This window comes from Quercus lobata, chromosome 2 (genome assembly GCF_001633185.2).
Source record: "Quercus lobata isolate SW786 chromosome 2, ValleyOak3.0 Primary Assembly, whole genome shotgun sequence".
Taxonomy (NCBI): Eukaryota; Viridiplantae; Streptophyta; class Magnoliopsida; order Fagales; family Fagaceae; genus Quercus; species Quercus lobata.
Window position 1 is genome coordinate 34570538 of NC_044905.1, and position 13308 is coordinate 34583845.

At 33.6% G+C, this 13308-nt stretch overlaps 1 protein-coding gene across 1 annotated transcript; it reads right to left on the reverse strand.

The window, feature by feature from the left end:
• Window positions 1–8937: 8937 nt before the first annotated feature.
• LOC115975436 (protein NRT1/ PTR FAMILY 5.10-like) lies at window positions 8938–12683 on the reverse strand. The gene is made up of 4 exons (XM_031096212.1): window positions 12476–12683; window positions 12161–12378; window positions 10663–11210; window positions 8938–9754 (listed from the first exon to the last, which is right to left on the reverse strand). Exons 1-4 carry the CDS (start codon window positions 12591–12593, stop codon window positions 8938–8940), a joined length of 1701 nt encoding a protein of 566 aa, XP_030952072.1. The 5' UTR covers window positions 12594–12683.
• Window positions 12684–13308: the final 625 nt, after the last annotated feature.

The window sequence follows — 13308 nt, forward strand, 5'->3', positions numbered from 1 at the left end:
TTGTCTTGACTTGTTTTTCGAAATATAAAAGTTGGTTAGACTTGTTTAGAGTGTGTGTGTGTGTTTTTGGGATCCACATGCTTAAAATTGCTATTGAGAGATGATTTTGAGAGGTTTATATGGTGTTTGGATCATTGGTTGTGTTGCATGGTTGATTGCATTCATATCTGTGTTTTTCCCTTCTTGAAAAACTGTTTTTAAAAGCTTACTCGACACCTCTTCGACACCTGGCTATCTGTCGAGCTTCCAAGTTTTTTTCTTATCACAATCTCGACACCTCCTCGACACCTGGTTAATCGATCAAGAAAGTTCCTGTCTCCTCGATAGCTTCTCGATAGCTAGGTCAATTGATCGAGCTTCTGTTCTTAATATGGTGGTTTGTTCCTCGACACATGCTCGACACCTGCATTTGTCGATGACCTTTTTCTCGATACCTACCTCGACAGATTTCTCGATATCTCTCGACACCTTCATCTGTCGAGATTTATTAAGGCTCTATTTAAACACCTCGTGCAATCCGCCTCTCATTTCTGTCGATCTCCCTCTCGATACCTCTGTCTTTTCATCTCCCAATCCTCTCTCACTCACTCCAATATTCTTCCTCAAGGTTTCTTCAAACTTTTTCAAGTTTCTCTTCACTTGGTAAGCTTCTAATCTCTCATATTCATGCATTTCATGTTTTGAAACCTAAGATTTGGGGTTTTTGAAAATTTTTGGGGTTTTTCAAAATTGTTGAGTTTTTGTTGAAATTTTGGGATGGGTTTTAAAGATTTGATCTTAAAATCTCATACATTGCATCACATTTGCATTAAAACAGTATTATCATACATTTAGATGTGTGCAATCTGTTTGTGTGCTGGTAGGATTGGATTGGGCTGAGCCCATGATGCAATTTCTTTTGCATGTCACATGTTCATGCATTTCCCATGCATACGTTCTCTACTTTTCAATATACTTGTTATATTTGAACTGTTTTGGAGCTTTTCTGATTGTTTCTCTCTTCCCCCTCTCTATTCTGTTTACGTTAGTTGTGTCTATGACACTTAAGCGTAAGTCCACTTTGGCTCGGAACTTTCTTCGTTCCGGTGCCTCTTCATCTTCTGATTCTACTCCCCTCTCTCTTTGGTTCCATGATGATAATGCCCATAAGGCATTCTCGGAGAATTTTTCTAGATGCGGCATTCATTCTAAACGCCAAGTCATTTTGGCGGACTTCGCCGACACCAACCTTCCCATTGTCATTCACAGTCGGGAATGGGAGTCATTGTGTGACGTCCCGGTCACATTTCCTCTCGTGCTTATCCAGGGGTTCTACTCTAACATGCACGGGATTGATCGTTCAATACCTCTTTTTTTTACTCGCGTTCAAGGTATGCGCATTCCTGTCACACCGTAGCTTGTTGCGGTTGTGCTTCGAGTTCCTAGGGTAGAGTTTCCTGACTATCCTAGTTGTGAGCATCTACGGATTGTGTCCAAGGATGAGCTCAAATCAGCTTTTTGTGAGCGTTCTTCCGAGTGGGGTGAGCGCCAGTTCACTTACTGTTCGGCCTTTACAAAAGGCCCGCGGTTTTTGAACATGGTGATGACCTTTGTACTCCATCCTCTCTCTCATTATAACTCTATCACCGAGCCTCGTGCTCGATTTCTGTTGTCCCTTCTTGAGCATCTACCAATTGATTTCCCTTCTCATTTTATTCTTTCCATCATAGATGTTCATCTAGATTTGGCGTTTCGTGATAAGCTCATCTTTCCTTTTGCTATCACGAGGATCTTACGCCATTTTTTTGTCCCTCTTCCAGCGTCTGACCCTTTCACCTTCATGTGTGCCATAGATTACGCTACCGTTAAACGTAGCGAGGCTCAATTTAGGTCGCGACAGACGGATTTAGCACCTTCCCTTCGTCCGACTCCATCTAGATATGCTCGATCCACATCCGCTCCCACCTTTTCTACGAGCGATGTGTCATTAGGAGACATCATGGCGCAGTTGTAGTACATGGATGCTCGCCTTGATACATTCTTTACGGAGTTGTATCAGGTGAACATTCGTGTCGGTCGTATTGCATGACGACAGGCATCCATGAGTGGTTATGCTTCTGAGGCTTCTCCTCCACCACTCCTCCCGTGGCCTCTGATTCTGAGGATGAGGATGATGATGATGGTGATGACGATGATGCTTCTGAGGATGATGATGATGGAGATGCTAGGTCTACCGATGAGATGTCTACTTGACACTCTTACCCTTTGTCACTCATGACAAAAAGGGAGAGTAGTTTTGGATATTGAGAGTGGTCATTCTTAGGGGGAGAGTTGGTATAGGACATTTTGTTAGGTGAAGTGTTGATATGAGGGATGTAGTGAGGATTTTATGTATCTTTTTTTTTTTTAGATACATTGTTCTTGTACTTTAGGTCTTGTGACCATTTTTTTGACATACATTGTACTTATCTTCTTTATATAATGTTGATGTATGTTTTTCTTTCACCTACCCCTTACATGTATTGTTTCTTTTCTCTCTTTATGCACATGCTTCTTATTACTTGTATGCAATCTATTATTTCTATTTCACACTAAGATGCCTTGATGAGTTTTGTTTAAAGTATTTCAGAAATACAGGTTGTCAAAGTCTACTTGCCATAAACTCTCTTCTTGCAAAGTTTTTCAAGAGTTTGTATTAGGATAGATTTTATTGTATTCAACAAGTGAATTCTTATTACTTGTATGCAATCTATTATTTCTGTTTCACACTAAGATGCCTTGATGAGTTTTGTTTAAAGTGTTTCAGAAATACAGGTTGTCAAAGTCTACTTGCCATAAACTCTCTTCTTGCAAAGTTTTTCAAGAGTTTGTGTTAGGATAGATTTTATTGTATTCAACAAGTGAATATGAGTTAAGTGATTTATGACTTCTCTTATATGTTTATTTCTTTGTTGTAGTTTTGTCACGGATTGCCAAAAGGGGAGATTGTTAGGATACATGTGATTCACTTGTTAGGAACATATGTTACTATTTTATGTAATTGGCTTATCCTTTGACAAAACGCACTTTACTTGTATTTGGGTAGACTTAGGATGTGTTTAAATACTTCAAGAAATCATGTTTCAAGATCAAGTGCTGAAGCCTTCAAGTTTGTCCAAGAAAACAAGCTGAAAGTGCAGAGTTACTAAAGTTCGACAGCTAGCATGTGTCGAGGTTTAAGAAGCTGTTTCAGCCCTGTGGCTCGACAGCTAGCTCGACAGATGCTCGACAGCTTTTATTTGTTGAGGTTTACAAAAACAGAATTTCTGATATGTTTTTCTTGGGATCCATAGATATGTTTTTGAGCCTTTTTTTCTCCTAACCCTAAACATATAAAAGGATTGTTTTAAAGACCGTCAAAGTGTTCACAAGTTGCACAAGCATTGAGTAAACTCTGTTCAAACAAATTGTGACCGGAGACGAAGTTCTAGCCCAGTTCATCTCTTTCTCTTGAAGAAGTTGCTATGTATGTGCACCGTAGGGTTTTGTGATCAAACATCTTCTTGATCTTCATTGTGTGGATGAACCGAAGAAATTTATAGCCAACAACCTTCTTAGTTGGTGATTAAAGTCGCATACTGGGATCCGTGCAATTGGTTAGTCACTTACTTGGGAGCCATGCATTGAAAGGAGGAACTGTCACTACAAAACAAGTCCAATTGGGTATTGGGGTAAGGGTTTAACTGTAAGTTGGTAAGGTACTTGGGATTCCTTTACTTGTAACTGCTTGTTGTGATAATAGTGGAGTTTCAGGAGTAGTGACCCGAAAATCACCCGATGGGGTTTTTACCGTTAGGTTTTCCCCATTCATAAACAAATCACCGTGTTATTTATTTTCCGTTGCATAATTAGTTTATTGGTGATTTGTTTGTGCTACCACGCATTTGTATGTTAATTAACTTAATTAATTCACTTAGTTAAATTAATTGGTTAATTTAACACAATGAGTCAATTTGTTTTTGGCCTATCAAATCAAAATCTCAAAACCAAATTAAAAGTCTAAAAGACGAATACATGTATAAACTGAACACAACCTCTCCAACCATTCACAAAAATTAGAAACACAGTCATCATGTGCTGTTCATAATACATCTACAGTATTTAATTTGGTTGGAATAAAACTAAACTCCTATTTTCGCAGACTAGGCAATAGAGAGAAAACTTCCTAAACTGGTGGGCATAAGTGATGCAACTTGGATTAGAGGACCAGAGAGCTCGTACAATTTATATGAAGTTTTCAAGAAAAGCTTCATTTTTATTTACCCAAAAGTATCTTAGGAGATCAAATAAGGCTTTTGGGGGTCTTTTATGTGTTTTTCATGACTTGGTTATAAGTGTTTGTTGTTCTTTCATGGTTGAACTAAAGTTTTTATATATGAATTATTCTTGTGACATTGACCAGCATCGGCTTTATATATATGATAGGAATACTAAACATTTTTTTTTTTTTGGTATTTCAATAATCCCAAATTTGTGTATTATCCATAGTTGTCAGTATCATACGATACGCAATACGTATTGTACGATATGTATCGTATCGTATGTAAAAAGTTCTATATTGTATCGACGTATCGTAAGTACTCATGAATTGTACGATATAGTGTGCATATCGAATGAATCGTATCGTAAAATTGTACGTATCATACGATACATAGACAAATGCTTTAAAATGAGATTTTTTGTTAAAATTTGTATTTTTATCTGAATCTAACAAGTTGTTAAACATATTTTTAACACAAAATTATTAGTTTTCTTAATTTAGCCTACTAAAATAACATATTCATAAATTATTTTTTACCCTCCTACAATTGGACTACATAGTACATACTTACCCTTCACTTTAGTATTTACAAATTTATTTTATATACTATGAATAAAATATTAATTGACAATATAAATTTTTTTTATTTTTGTCATTATTGTTATAAGTCCAAGAAACTAGAATGCCAAAAAAAAAAAAAAAAATTTATAAAAAAATTATTGAAATAAAAAGAACAAGAAGAGATAGTAAATGTTAATGATGAATGACGATGAACAAAATTTTAATGAAGAAATAAGTTTGCAAAATTATAAACATGATGATAGCATTGACTTAGATGGGGTTGATTAGGCAATTTGATGAATATAATGAAAATAAATTATTATTTTTGGGTCATTTGTAATGTATTATCACTTTTGAATGTAAATGTGTATGTTATAAACACATGCTAGTTTGATTTATTTAGTTAGCTTGTTAAATATTATTACATAAGTGATGAATAAATTAGTTATTAGTTAAATATATTCAAAATTTATAATGAATATACCATTTATATATGTATATTTATAATTTTTATAAATTTTAGTAAGTGTTTGTGTATCTTACGATACACGATATGAAAAAATTAAAAATCGATTCACGATACGATTCATGTTTTGACAACTATGGTATTATCCAATATGAATGGCCTCTTTGGATATAATAGCAAATAGAACTTAATAGTTCAGAGTAATTAACTATACAAAATGTTTTGTAGCATAATTTTGTCAAATACCACACTTTCTTAGCAATCAAATGTATATATATTATGATTGAATTGTCAACCTTAAGAATATGTTCTGGATTCTCTGAAAGGAGTGGATATTAATCTTTTGATATTTTCAGTTGCTCCTATATTAATAAAGAAGTTATCAAATGTGTTCATTGATTGGTTAGATTGGAGATGTTAATTTGACAAGGAGGAAATTTTTGAACAGTGTGACCTTTATACTGTTGCGAATAGGAAAAATCTTAGGATCTTTGTTTTTGTTTTATTTATTTTATGGTTGAAAATCTTAAATACTTTTTTTTAGATGGTTACTATATACTACTAACCCCGTAGCTTGAACCTCCCCTCACCTCCTAAACTTTCAAGTATTTTGCGTATGAGAAAGTGTCAATTAAGTTGCAAGAAGGCTCTTAGCAAATCTTAAATACTTAAAGCTTGCTACACTCAAAGAATGACATTAATTGATTGAAGTTCTATTTTGCTAATCACAATGTAATATTCATGTTATTACTGTTGTTGTTACACAGAATGGCATTTATTTTGCTTCGTTGTTATTACTATTGAGCATATTTTTGATGAAGTGTCTCATTTGTGAAATTTGATTGTAATTAGTTTATCATTTTTGTTGAATAGAATGACATGATTATTATTATTATTTTTTTTTGTTATTGTTTTAATGCAAGAGAGTTCCACTGACCCAACCAATAAGATAATGAAAACTTCTAAAGAAAAAGAAATTACAATTTAAAAAAAAAAAAATCTATTATATGAGTTGGAATTTACTTGCGCATCGCGCCTTCACGCTAGTATTATATAAAACTAGTCGTAGACTTGCACGTTGCGCGTAATAATTTTTAGGTAAAATACTATTTTAGCCCCTAGACTTTGTAAAGAATTAAAAAAAAAGTTTTATCATATTTTTTATAATCTTGTTTATAACGTTTCTTACCATTATCATATAGTTATTGGTTGATGATTTGCATAACATAGACATTAAATAAGAGGTAGAATTGTTCATTAGATTTTTTTAAAGTCATGGTATATATATAAGGTTAAATGAAATGTCAAAAAATGAGATTATAAAATTTTCCAACTTTATTTTTAATATAATTTCTAAATTACTAAAGAACATCTCATTTTTAGTTATGATAGGAAATATAATTTCCCTAGTTAGAGTTTGATTAGTTTTAAGCTTAAATTTTGTATTATTATATTAAATTTTTGATTATTGGTTTAAATAAGTGAATGTAATGGTTGATTTTATTGCACTATAAAGTTTTCAATAATGTCTTTTGTATAGTCATTTCTATATTATTTCTTACTCCTCTTGGCCACTTTTTTTATTTTCCAAATAATGGTTACTATTGATGTTTGATTTCATTTCATTTTTTCTTCCATCATTTATTCTTGATTACTTTGTATGTTCCCTTGCTAGTTGTAGTTTTTATGGTTATCAAAGGGTTTTTTTTTTTTTTTTTTGAATTTTCAAGGAAATACGAAAGGCATTTATCTAGTCTGGTCTCTATCAATTAAGATGTCCAAAATATCTTAACGGAAGTAATAATGAGCATTAAATTTTTTTAATGTATGAAGCGGTTCGGTTAGTGGTATGTCAAAGTTAAAAAAATTAAAAAAAAAAATTCCAAGGAAATGTAAAAGGCCTTTTTTTTGAAAAAAGAAATGGGAAATTTTTGAATTGTAGAAATATGATTGGTTTAATTACCTTGTTTATAGACTTCATTATTAAGTTATAATCATCTAAATTATAGTAGACCACACAAGATAAATATGTATAGATGATTTTTTTTTTTTTTTTGATTATTCATGAATCACTATTTCATTGTTTACTTATAAATATCTAAATTAATTTTTTTTAAATCTAAATTAAAATAGATGAATATGTAGAGGTAAAATTATATGAAAAATTAAAACTACCCAAGATAAACGTTTAACCACTGGTAGATATGTGTTTTTTGAAGACTATAAGTTTGCTTGGTTCCTTTACCTGGAACTATATAACTATGCAAATATTTTTGCAAATAGTTCCATCATTAGCAAATTATCAAATTTGGTGGCCTTACATGAACTTTGGTTTTGTGACAATTTTTTTTTTTCTTTTTGTCGAAACAACTTAAGAATATTAAAACTTAAATTATCACATGTGATAACTGTAAAACACGTTAGTCATATGAAAAATAGAAATGTTTAAAAAGCTTTTTTAGTAGACTGTAATATAAAACATTTTTTTTCTCAATATTTTATGTAAATTTTCCTATAAGATCATAATATTTTTGAGAAGAAGAAGAAGAAGCAAACACGATGCTAACACATAATATAAAATTATTAAGTTTGCATGATTTAAATTTGTGGCAAAAAAAATTAATATATCTATGATAAAGGTTTTTATCTAAATGATATATAGTAGTCCATATTTTTTTAGTCTTGATTCAAAAAGTCCATTCTCAATAGCCTTATAAGACTACAAATTGCTCAATCTATAGGCCTAGACACATTCAAAGAGTAATGTCTAAATTATAAATTATATGACCCTTTATCATACAAATATTTTGATTCTCCTAATGTATGGTAAAGGAAGGCAAGTGTGTGTCTAGCCATTTTCTTGATTTGTGCTACATAAGTATGGAGGATGTGACTAAATTTAATGTTGAATAAAATATAAGATAAGAAGAAAAAAGAGTAAAAATAAAATATATAACAATAAACGTCAAATTATCCAAGTCATTCTATGCAATATAATAACATTATATTATTATATACTATATATCTAATACAGAAGGATAATATTTAATAATAAAAAACAATAGAAAAGATAACAACTTAAAAGAAAAAACTAAATCGCATCAACCAAAAGTACAATTCTAATTAACACAAATATTTTCTGTGTGAGAAAACTATGCATAGAATGAAAAAGAAAATGTCAAATATATAGTAATATGTTAAGAATAAGAAGAATAAAATAAAGGAAGATAAAATGGTAGAGAATGAATGATATTAAAGTAGAAATTAGTTGGGAAATAAAAGAGATAAAAATGAGGGAGAGTTTTGAAAAATTAATAATAAAAATAATGGTTAAAAAATATTTTAATTTTTAAATAATGGAGTTTTAAAGTCACCTTATTAAATGAGACAATATTTTAAAAAATATATAGGAAAAATTAGAAACAAAAAATGATAATAACGTAGCTGCTGAGGCGGCTCAATCGGAGCGCAGCAACAATAAATGTTACATTTTAGTTTTTAAAAATACATTTAGCTCCAGACGAGCCTCACATCCCACATGCTACTTACCATGTATACGAGTACACTGCAACAATATGAGAGTACACTGCACTCTTACTACTTATCACAAATAAACGTGGGATGACTGTACCTACGTTGTACTTTTCCTATTATAAATATAAGATTTTGCAAAATATACATATGCAGCCAATGCTATTGCACTGAGTCCTGCAAGTACCCAATAGAAGTAATCAAGATGTGCCCGATTAAGATTATCAGCAAACCAACTATTTTTGCTATCCCTGCCGGTCACTTCTTCAATGATAGAGACGAGAAAGCCACTTAAAAAATTCCCGACCCCAAAAATACTGAGATAGAGGGCGAGACCCACACTTCTTAATTCAATTGGGACCTGATCATAGAAGAATTCTTGTAAGCCAATCACAGTGAAAACATCAGCAATTCCCGACAGAACATATTGAGGAAGAAGCCACCATGCACTCATTGGAATAGTCACATCTGGCCTATCAACTAGCTCATATTCTTTAGCAATTTTGAGCCTTTTCATTTCAACTAGAGCTGCAACTACAATGCAAATGGCAGAGAAAAGCATCCCAATTCCGATTCTCTGTAACATCGTGATACCTGAGTGATTTCTAGTAAAAGCTCTTGCTATAGGAACAAAGATGCGATCATATAGAGGAATGACGAGAATAATGGAAAGGTTGACAAAGGACTGTAGTGAAGCAGCTGGTATCTCAAAGCCAGGAAAAATTGTTCTGTCCATGGTAGCACCTTGCTTGGTAAAGAAAGTTGAGATCTGAGCATACACAACAGCATATCCCAAGCTTGTAACCCATATTGGAACAAGCCTAAGAACAGTCTTTGCTTCTTCAATGTTACTGAAAGAACAAACCTTACCTTCTTCTTTTGAACCATCTGGGGACAACAAGGCTTTGTTAAGAAACCTGCAACATCAGAGGATTCAGATGGCCCTATAAGAGGACTTGTTATCTAATTTAATTAACTGATTCAAAGTTGTTTAGTGAGTCAACTTCTATTGCAAGAGGAAGAATTGTCCAGTACCTACGAATCACATTATGGCATTGTTAATATAAGAGAAGTTCCTTGTACTATTTTCAAATTTGTTTCCCTTTCTTTGGAAAAGCAGAAGTCATCTTGTGTCATGCTAAAAAGTTGCATCCTAAAAAGATGTAAGAGCCCTCTAATTTGGGACCAGTTTTAGGTAAGCGAATAGCCACATAACATGGATACTGAGCCTGCAATTTGTTGCTTTTGGTGGAAGCCACTTGCCATTACATGAAGACCCAATCTCAACTTAAAAAGCTTCTACTTAGTGCACCAAGCTCCCATTTTTATAATATTTGGGAGATGTGATAAATAAGCAGGCTTACCGCCCCCACCGCACCCTTTTTATTTATTTTTTTGGTATTGTGGGGTCTTATTCTAAAGGAGTGTCAAGGTCAATGACTGGTAATGAAATCTTATAGAAGAATAAAAGAGAGTCCGTTTGGAAGTAATTATTAAGTACTCTCAGAGTACGAAAAATGATATTTCTTCTTTTCACATTCATGGTAGGGTCCACTCATTAAATTTATGGCGAGATCCATCATGAATTTGAGAAGAGAGAGTACCATTTCTCTGTACTCTGAGAGAAAATATTTTCCTCCGTTTGGAAGTCTCTTGATAAATTAATTTTACTATTTCCAAGTTCTTTTGAAATTGTCAAAGACATTGTGAGTAAACCTAAATAAAAAGCATATCTAAGACTTCAAATGTCCCATAATTTGTTACTGGACCTATATTGCTACTTTTCTATTTCCCTTTCCTCTTAATTTATCTGCACTTATCTTACTTGAATTGTTCAGAGCTATGGTGTGGCAGGGTTGCATGAGTTTCCTCTTCAATAATTATTGGCGAAGGGGTAGTACGCCAATTTTTAACAGCAGCAACAAAGACTCGACCAATCCTGAGAAATGGGCTTTTCTCATCCCCTTTAACACTATATCGATAAGTCCTGGTACCGAGCAAGAAAACGCCCAATGCAGCAACCATCAGAATACAAGGAATTCCAAATCCCAGACCCCAACTAAGGTTTTCTTGTATATAGCATGTGACCAAATTTGTAACCGCAGCACCCCCACATATACCAAAATACCACCAGTTGAAGAATGAGCTTTTGGCTTTGCACTCCTCAGGATCTAGTCCATCAAACTGATCAGCTCCAAACGCCTGAACACAAGGTTTGTGTCCACCTTTCCCAACTGCGACTAGATATAGAGATAAGAAGAATAAGATTACTTGGAGCTGACAAGTAGAACGTAACATAATTTTGTTGGCGTCTATGTAATCAGGAGTGCTTAGAGAAGGAAGCATAGCCGACATGGTCAACAAGCCTAGTCCCTGTGATTCATCCCAATCCAAGTCAAAGATTATTTAATAGAAAAATATGACAGAAGCTTCTAACACAATGCTGAATAAGGCATTTCTCTCAAAGTCAAGATTACGTATAAATTAAGGTTCAGCATGTCTTTTATTTACTGGGCTAGCACAGTAAATAAATAAATAAATAAATATATTATACGGGTTAATTAGTTCTGTTAGTTCAGGTGTTAATTTGCTCTGTTTTTTCTTTTAGCACATAGCATATCAAGCAAGAACAGAATAGGATCGAGGAATAAAAAATTTTGCACCTTGCCTTTCCACAGACTTATGTACAATGTTGACTGTCTCAAGAGCATTCATACAAGGTATGAATGCTCGTTAGTCCGTCAACATTGTATATAAGATGTCATATATGGTAACTTATGCCTAGGAAAGACAGTAGAAAAATGTTAAGAATTGGACAAAGTTCAATTTGGTCTCTCAACCATTAATTTCAAAACCAATGCGATATCATCCTTGAGTCTCCCTCCCACTACCCATAAAAAAGAAAGAAAAAAAAAAAAAAAAAGTCTCCCTCCCACCTATTTATCTTTTAAAATGGAATTAATAGTTGAAATTGACTTGATTTTTGAATTTTTTTTTACATTTTTTATAATAACCTTTTCACGTGTGCCTTAGTGCCTAATTTGCCACATTAGCTAGTTTGTATAAACTTAAAAGGGAGAGAAAGAACTAAGGAACTAATCGATATTGAAAGTTGAGGAGGGACCAAATTGAACAGCTAACTACTTTAAATTTGACATGTTTTATCAACTTCTACAAATTTCTCTTTCAAGGTAAATAGGCTATAGATAAGAAAAAAAAATATCAATCAACCAGCAATTTGGAGAAGCATTTAAGTTCAAAACAGCTTTAGCCTATCTGAAGCCCATTACAAAGCTGGACCCTAGATTTATTCAGAAATGTACCAAGATGTAGATAAGAGAAGCAACGACAATAGTGCGGTAGCGACCCAGAAAAGAATCAGCCAGGAATGCTCCCAAAAGAGGAAGCAATGACGCTGTTCCGGACCAAACGTTAACGTTCTCCGCCGCAGTGGCTGTGGACTGACCCAGCGGTCCCGTCAAGTACGTTATCAAGTTCGCGCTTATCCCATAGTATGCAAACCTCTCCGCCACTTCCACACCTACATATAACAAATCTATCACAAAACGCACACACAAAGTATATGAAAAAATTAGTGGGTACTGTATTACTCATGTATGTGGTGTTAAAAGTGTTACCTATGATGAAATATGCGGACCTCCAGCCACCAGTGTTCGTTCGGAGGACTGGGCGGCCTTTGTAGTCTACGGCACCATGCACAGTGTCTGTCGACAGTGACACAAGTGGGGTGTCCATGTTATGGCCGCCTATCTTCTTTGCTTTCCTACTACTTTGGACTTTCCCAACACTTCTGAACCGTAAAAAAGAGTTTTTCCTAAAAGCAAGCAAGCAACAACCACGAAATCAACGTAAACATATTTCGTTTTCGTACATCATCAACATGTTCCTTCCTTCCACCTGTTTCTTCTCTTTTTCCTTTTTTTGTCTTTTTTTTTTTTTTTTTTGGTTAACATCGACCACTTTATGATGTGTTTTATATATGGGTTGAGTTAAAGTTACGTCATGTTGGATAATATTATTTTCATATATTCTTTATGCTTGTAAAATTTTGAGGTGATCAAAGATTAATAAGATTAATAGTTATGTCATCAGTCAACAATAATACTTATTAGAATATACAAAAAAATAATAATAGTGTTTTAAACCGGGTTTATAATATATTACATAACCAGATCAGTACAACTACAACAAAAGAACCTAACCTTTGTAATTGTAGATTGTAGTTAATGGGAATGACGAGAACACATTACCTTGACGAGGTCAACCTAGTGACGAGGTCACCCCTGACGACGAACAAGCCATCAATGACGAGGAAAAGAAAGTCATTCAATGGTGCCAGCAAATAACCTGGGCAGTTACGAAACCAGCAAAACAGACCGTTGGAGCCTAATAAAAGCCTCATAATTGGGCTGGAGGCGTTACAAAAGAGAGGCATTAACACCCCAACGGC